Raw genomic sequence first — 7,760 nt, 5'->3', positions numbered from 1 at the left:
GGAGCCTGTGGGAGCACTGAGGCCCTGGCTTCCGGCCTCCGCAGCCATGTGCCTGAGGCCACCTTGGACCATCTAGTCATCTTCACACCCTGGCTGAGACCATGCGAAGCAGAACTGCCATCCGCAGAGTTGTGTGGAAGAACAAAGTATTGTTTACGCCGCAGAGTGCCGGGTGGACTTTTTACGCCAACAGTAAACTGACAATCTCTCCTTTTTCTGCCCTCCTCTCCGCCCCAGTTCTCTGCCCAGATGATTCTAACTTATCGTTCGGGCCTCAGCCTCGGTGACACCCCGCCTGGTGTGCCTGGACTGGGGGAAGGACCCTTCTTTCTTGCTCCTGAGGAACCCTGTACTTCCGTCTGGCACTTATCCTGCCACGTCCTTTACTACTAACTGCCTTTTCACCTTCTTCTCCTCTTCCAGTTAGAACGCAAGCCCTCCAAAGGTGGAAACCATGCCTGTCGCGGACACCACTGCTGTTCTAATGACACATGTAACGCCTGGCACATGACAAATGACAAGTACATACTTGCTTAATTATGGCTGAAGAAAAATCACTATCATGGTTATATACTCTGGGGCACACCCTGTGCTACCTGTTAAATATGTGTTATTTTGCTGAGTCCTGTGGAGTAGGGACCATCACAGTTTGTATTTTACACGTGAGGAAACAAAATGCACAAGTCATACAGTTTGTAAGTGGTCGAGTAGGAATGCAAATTCACACGTGTGATAGCAAAGGTTATTAACTGCAAATCCTTATGTACCAATCAGCATAGGCCAGGCGGCGCCACAGTAACAAACAGCCCCGTAGTCTTCGCAGCTTAAAAAAGGAAAAGCTTTTTCCTTCTTGTGCTATAGATTCATCATGAGTTGGCAGGGTTCTTTGTTCATTGTGGTCATGGAGGGGATGTGGTTGATGGAACAACCACACTCTTGAGTTTTGCCAGTCACCATACCAAAGGGACATAAGGACTCCAGAGCTTCTTGCATCAGCAACTAAATGTTCTAGTTCAGAGAGTGCATGTGTTTTTTATACTAATAACTCCTTGGCTGGAAATATTCAGTGAGCAGCACCATGCCTACCAAAGTATGGCACCTCACCAATGAAAGATATAAATATATCATTTCCTGCTGTGTGAGGAGGCTTTGCCAAAGTTCCAGAAAATTTTGGAAAGTCCTAGAATAAGAATTTCTTATCGACAGATCATAATATTCACATTTCAGATCAAAGAAATCGTGTAGTGGCTACCAACAGGTAAGGCACATCTTCTACCCGAGGTGCTTTGGATAATGGCAGTCTGCAAGACATTAGGATCTGTGACCAATACGATTATACACGATGTTAAATTCAAATGGATAGATGCTCACCTCTAATTTTATCAACCCCAGACACTGCCACTGACAAACAGCAATGGTCAGTAAAGCCACGGTCACTCTGCATTAGTATTCAACTCCTTTCCAGGCACAGCTTCTCAGATTTACATAGAGGAATTAATGACTTTTTATTATAAAATAGATCTATTTCATTACGATTTTATATTACTATAAATCATAATAATGGCACAAATAGTTAATTTGAAAAAATTAATAAAAAGAGAGCTCAGATTTAATTTTCTAAAATAAAAATAAAATGAATATTGCCATCCTGAAATCAGAGGCAATCTCCCGACACTGAATTTATAGTGATGCGGTGAGCAGTGCATACTGACATTCTCCTAAGTTCGTAGCTGTAATGCATCCGTAACGGAGTGCGGTATCAAGAAACTCTGAATATAATTACCCTTCAGTTCTCCCAGGAAACGGGAGAACCTTTTCCACTTTACTATTGTAGTTCTCACTTTTTTAAAAAAGACAATTACTCTTATCATAAATCTTATTGTTTCAAGGGTTTTGGGCTTTCTCTAATCTGGTCTTACTCGATCCAGAAAACTCCTCAGAGCACAGGACAAATTTCCATCTAGCTTCCCTTGGGTACTCTCGGTAATGGCGAGTCCCCTACCTCAAAGCAGCGGTCGCTCGTTTTTAAATAGCTCTAGTTACTGGGAAGTTCTTTCTCACAGGGAACTGAGATCTTTCTCTCATGGGTCCACTTTGGTCCTGCTGAGCAAGGCTCTACACGGTCCAATCCTTCCTTCACGCAGCGGTCATCAAAGACTGAAAATGGATTCTCTTACTTCTCTTAAATCACTTATTTTCTGGATAAATATCCCAGGTCTTTGGAGTTTTCCTTCATGGGTTCTTTGTCTATCTGGTCTTTTCCTCAGAAGATGAACATCCGCCTTAACATGAGGTGCTCAGGAAGTCCCAGCTGAGGTCTGACTGTCCCCACTGCTGGACACGATTCTCTTATGAAGGCAGGTCAGCATATTTGCTTAAAAGTCAATCACCACATAATGTTGGTTTATAGCAAACTATCCATCAGTCTTTTTCATGATTTCAGGAGTCTTCCATCTTCTACTTATGTGACTTATGTGATTTCTTTTTTAGGGGGGCGGGGGTTGTCTAAGTGCAGGAGTTAAGTTTATTATATTTCATCTCATTATTTTTATCTTATCTTTCTAGCCTGTCAAGATGCTTTTGAAGTGTTTTTCATCATCTAGCTTATTAAGCCATCCCTCTCAGCTCTGTGTCATTTGCAAATGTAATAAACATTTTATTTGTGTTTTTATGCAAAGCACTGACAGAAATGATGGAGAAATAAAACCCCACTCGTAAACAGAAGACTCTGCTTCAGGCTTCCAATTATGTTTCTCTTCCTTGACTTAATGATTTCTTGAGAGACTATTAAATCTGTTGCTGAAAATTAGATACATCAAGTTGACGGCTTCACTCAGCTAGTAAATGATGACACCTGGACATAGCAGGTCTGGTCAAATTCCTATTTTGTGAAGGTTTGCTAGTGATCCTGACGTCTGTCTTGACTCAGAAATGTTAACGACACATCCTAAAGTTATGGTGTTGGTTGGCGGTGATCACATTTTTATTTCTAGAATAAATTTCCTCCATTGCCTTTAGAAAGATCACACTTGTCCTTGATCAGGTACCTTTTCTTCCATCCTTTGTATGTGTCCTTTTTCAAGCAGTGCTCATCAAAGAGCTCATGTGAAGGCATACTATTTATTCAGATCCATCTCCTTTTCCTTCTTCTATGAGATCAGTTTCTGATTAGCAGCTGACCCAGCTAAGCAACAACTTGGGGGCATTGATCTCTAGGGGTGTCAAAACCTCGCTGGAGTACATCAGATAGCTGTTTGAAGTTCAATCCGCCTACAGATGAATATTTACATACCTACGTATCGGCTGTGTATCGACTGACTCTCATTGAAGTGTGTGTCGCTTTCAAAGGGAAACTTAAAAATACTTCTCACCAGGCCTGCCCCTACTAAATTAGCAAAATTTAAGGAACACTGGCTTAAAGAGGTGGCCGTAGCCTCACCAGGCACCCACATGATCTTTTTGGTCCTGACTGTGACTCCTTCAATTGCCATAACAGCATTTGACCTCAGGGTACCAGAGGTCTTCCTCGTGTCTTCATCATCGTTCTGAAGGATGCGGCTGCTACCAAGAAATAGCATCCAGCTCCCAGCCTCTTGTATCACTCGGTTCAAATTCCAGCTCCATCAGTGACTACCTGGGGTCTTTGAAGCCAGCAGGTCTCAACTGGTGGTAACTCTGCCCTCCTGGGGAACATCTGGCAATGTCTGGGGACATTTTGGTTGTCACACGTGGTGGCTGCTACTTTTATGTCGTGGGGAGAGGCCAGAGATGCTACTAAACACCCTACAATGCACAAGACAGCCCCTCACAACAAAGAATTATCTGACCCCAAGTGGCCATGGTGCTGCTGTCAGGAAAGCTGCTTTGCGAAACTAACAGCCTTTCCGAGCCTTGGTTCTGTCTTCCACACGGTGAGGTGACAGCAGTCTGGGGTGGTGTTGTGAGCACTGCAGGGGGTACTAGCCACAAAGCACATACTATGATGACTGGCACAGATGCAGCATCAAAAATGGTAATTATTTTCTTTATTTTTGTACGAGACATTGTGTTGGATGTTTCCTAGGATGTTATTAGCTTAATACTAAAAGAGTAGTTTATTTACCCCACAAGTATTTTTTGAGCACTTACAATACATTAGGCACTGATCTGGCTTCTGAAAATAGAAAAACAACGCACTCTGCCCTCAGGGAGATAGCAACTTGCAAGGAGGCATCTCTGTCCCCATTTTGAGAGAGAACCCAGGCTCTGAGAGGCCCAAGGGTTCAATGCTGACAAGAGGCAGAGCCTGGGTTCACGTATAACCAGCAGCCACGCACTGAAAACTTATGTCCCAAATTCATGTGTTGAAATCCTAACCCCAGTGGGATGGCATCAGGACGAGGGGCCTTTGGGAGGAGATTAGATCACAAGGGTGGAGCCCTCATGGATGAAGTTAGTGCCCTTAGAACCAGCTACACGAGAGCTTGCCTCCTCTCCACCACGTGAGGGCACAGTGAGAGATGGCTGTCTGCACACCGGGAAGAGGGCCCTCACCAGATCGGCTGCTGCCTTGACCTGGGACTCCCCAGCCTCCAGACGGTGGGAAGTAAGCCTCTGTTGTTTAAGCTACCTATTAGCCCGAGCTGATTCAGATGCCAGCTCTGCCCAGTCCCACAGCCTACATTCTTTCTGCTCCATTATTATTATCAGATACCTGCTTTTTGAAAAACCAGACTGTAAGCCATATGAGAACCGATCTCCCCCGAGATAACTTTCCTGACAGTGTCTACACTGTTACCCACACCCTCTCACTCTGCAGGGAACTTCTATGATGACATTCCTTTTGTTTCTCTTCCCTTTTATTCTTTATTAATTGAACAAATATTTATTGAGCACTTGCTCCTTATAAGATACAATGGAACCCCGAGACACTGCACAGGGCTCATGGACTGGTGTGGATGAGTCAATCTCTGCTAGAAGTCGTTGTTTGGGGACCCATAGCAGCACCCTAATTTACTCTCATGTGCATGATGCCAGGATGCCATGATGCCACCTCCGTCTTGGGGCTGTGGACTTCCTTACAGTGTTTATGTGTTATTTATGTGTCGTGTTGCCACATGCACAGTTAGTTTACGTGCACAGCGACATTTTCCTTTCATGTACAAAGAGCTCTGGGCGTCATGCTCAGACATCTGAGGTTTGTGTTATGCTTTCAGCTGGGCTCAGATTTATAGCACAGTGAATTCTTAGTTTCGGAGCATATGGCCTTTACGATGTTATTTGTTTATGACCTTGAAGGTCCATGCCACGTTGCATACTGTAATTTTGCTGGATTGTAAGTTTAATCGCATGATCTGGAACATGGACAAACTAGAGAGTGTTACTTATAATGAGGAAATCTAGCAATTCCACAACATTCTTGTCAAAATTTAACTTTGTGAGGTTCGTGAAGCAATACAGGCTATTGTTTCAGGTAATTCGTGGTGGATGCTCCTCGAGGAATGGCATGACGTAGAGTCTGAGCATTCCGGTGTCACAGTGCAGACTTTGTTTGGATGGAGTCATTACGACCACGAGGAAGCACTGAGAACTCATTTACTCCTGACTGAACAGTATGAATGCACGTGGCAGTGTCTGGCCACGTACCAGCGTGTTGGGACACTCGCCTTACAAATGCCAGGGCCCTAGGCCACCGAACAGCCACTCCTGCTGCTAATTAATGATATTGCTTAACTGTCAGCTGCAGCCCGTAGGGACCTCAATCCTTAACGACAAGTTCTTCCGACCTGCTGAGGACTGTGGGCTCTTGGCGGAGACCCAGCCTCACGGCCCGCTCTCCCGCACACTACTGAGTAACTCTAGCAAACTGACCTGCCTCACCTTCAGCTTCCTCATCTGTGAAATGAGGCCGATAATCACAGGTCTCGCTTCACTGGATTGTTGTGACACTTAGTTGTCACATTTACTGTGTAAAATGTTTGGCACGATGCCTGAAACGTGGTAGGTGGTCAGTGAGGTTTAGCCCTCATTCCTTCCCCACTTCCACGCGCTGACCGAGCTACTGCTACCCCTCCCCACCCCCCTGTTACTGAGGACGTGGCCTTTTCCTCCGGGGCCTCACGTACCCCTCCGCTCGCCTGCTGTCTGGCCCGGTGGCCTGTCCCTGCTCCTAAGTCCAGGAGCGCGTCTCGCTCTCGGCCCCTCTCTGCCATGGGACGCAGGGCTTATCCCTCACCTGGTCAAGCTGCGCCGCCGAAGTCTCCTTTTTCCGCTTTCTCTCTCCATTTGTGAGCCAGGCCCCCGCAGAGCCTGAGCCCCACGGTCGGGGCACAGGTTGAGGTGTCTGACAGCCTGAGCGCAAGTTTTGGTTCTACCACTTAAGAAGCAGGTGTCCGTGGGCAATTGATTTAACCTATCTGATCTGTGCCTCAGTTCTGTCATCCGTAAAATGGAAATAATCTTGATTATCTCACGTAACGGCTATGAAGATTAAATGAGTTCATACACCTAAAGTGTTTAGAACGGAAGCTGGCCTGCAGGAAGTCCTATGTAAGTGAATATTACTGTTCTCTGGGTTATAGGTTGGGTCTCCCGTTCTCTCATTATCACTCCCCCACTCATCTATTTAAAAGAATTTTTTTAATGACTAACACCATCCTGATTACCACTAACCACTGGACACAGTCACCTTCTCCGTGGCCAGTATATTACCCACCGTCTTACTATTTCCATTTTGAGTTCACAATATATGTTCTCATAGTTAAAAAAAAAATCCATTAGCTTTACAGTGATCATTTTAAAATACTTAATGAATGATATCCATATTTTAGTCTACAGAGCACAGATCAATAGTAAAGGGCAGTGGTGACTCTTAAAGTCATGATCACACGTAGGGGAGGACGTTCTGTCACAATTTTCTAATTCCTCTTGGCCTTCTAATTTGAAAATCTGAGGAGATATTCTCGAGAGTGAGAGGAAGAGAGAATCATGTTGATATGTTTAGAATAAGAAAAAATTAAATAAAATATTGTTAGTAAATAGAGGTCTTTAATAAACCAATGAACGAATTTTACGTAAATAAGCTAAGGGCAGATACGTGCTTTAGTTAATGTCACACCAAATAACGCTGGTTAAATTACCATCATTGACTTAGAAGCTGCAACCACCAAACACAATGTGTTTCCAAGGCAAATTAGCAGTTTTAGAATATACGATGTGAGCAACTTAGCCCAAATTCTTACCTATAACTTTTCCTAGAAAGAGCGACTTGGGAGAGTTGAACAGTGTGTCAGATGAACTTGGCAGATGGTAGCTCACAGAAGGATAATGATCAAGCTGCAGGAAGAAATAAGAGTCACTTTTAGAAGAATGTCACTAGCCTGCACTGGAATCAAATCTTCCTGGGGGGTGGGGGGAGGGTTAACATCCCTCATAATCCCTGGCTTCGGGAAATCTTATCTCCTCAGTGTTGACTCTGAAACACCAGCATGAAGAAACGGGAAGTCCATCTAGTCCTTCACTGGGTTATTTGAGAACAATTTGAACTTGGCAAGGGAAGACCCTTCATGAATTGTTCTCCAGTTCGTGCACATTTTCTGTGGATAATGTACCTGCTGGATTAAGGCCTTTGCTCAGTGTAATAGAATAAAATCTGCTTGATCCAATCTCCAGTATTGACCTCTGAGGTAGGAAATGCTACATCTATAGCAATGAGTTTTCTTTAGGAACCTCTTGCTGTCCTGTTCGGTCCTATCAGCTTATAAACCAATACTGATCTTATA

General features: G+C 44.4%; 1 protein-coding gene across 1 annotated transcript in view; it reads right to left on the bottom strand.

The window, feature by feature from the left end:
• The window catches only part of CNTNAP2 (contactin associated protein like 2), a 1,200,002-nt gene that overhangs the window by 86,902 nt on the left and 1,105,340 nt on the right, over nucleotides 1-7,760 (bottom strand). Inside the window, exon 21 of the mRNA XM_011365532.2 lies at nucleotides 7,221-7,314. Coding sequence (XP_011363834.1) covers nucleotides 7,221-7,314 — 94 coding nt within the window. The remainder of the gene's footprint in view (nucleotides 1-7,220; nucleotides 7,315-7,760) is intronic.

Source organism: Pteropus vampyrus, unplaced genomic scaffold, assembly GCF_000151845.1.
Source record: "Pteropus vampyrus isolate Shadow unplaced genomic scaffold, Pvam_2.0 Scaffold112, whole genome shotgun sequence".
Taxonomy (NCBI): domain Eukaryota; kingdom Metazoa; phylum Chordata; class Mammalia; order Chiroptera; family Pteropodidae; genus Pteropus; species Pteropus vampyrus.
The sequence above is the reverse complement of the archived record's forward strand: the minus strand, read 5'-3'. Positions and strand labels throughout refer to the sequence as shown.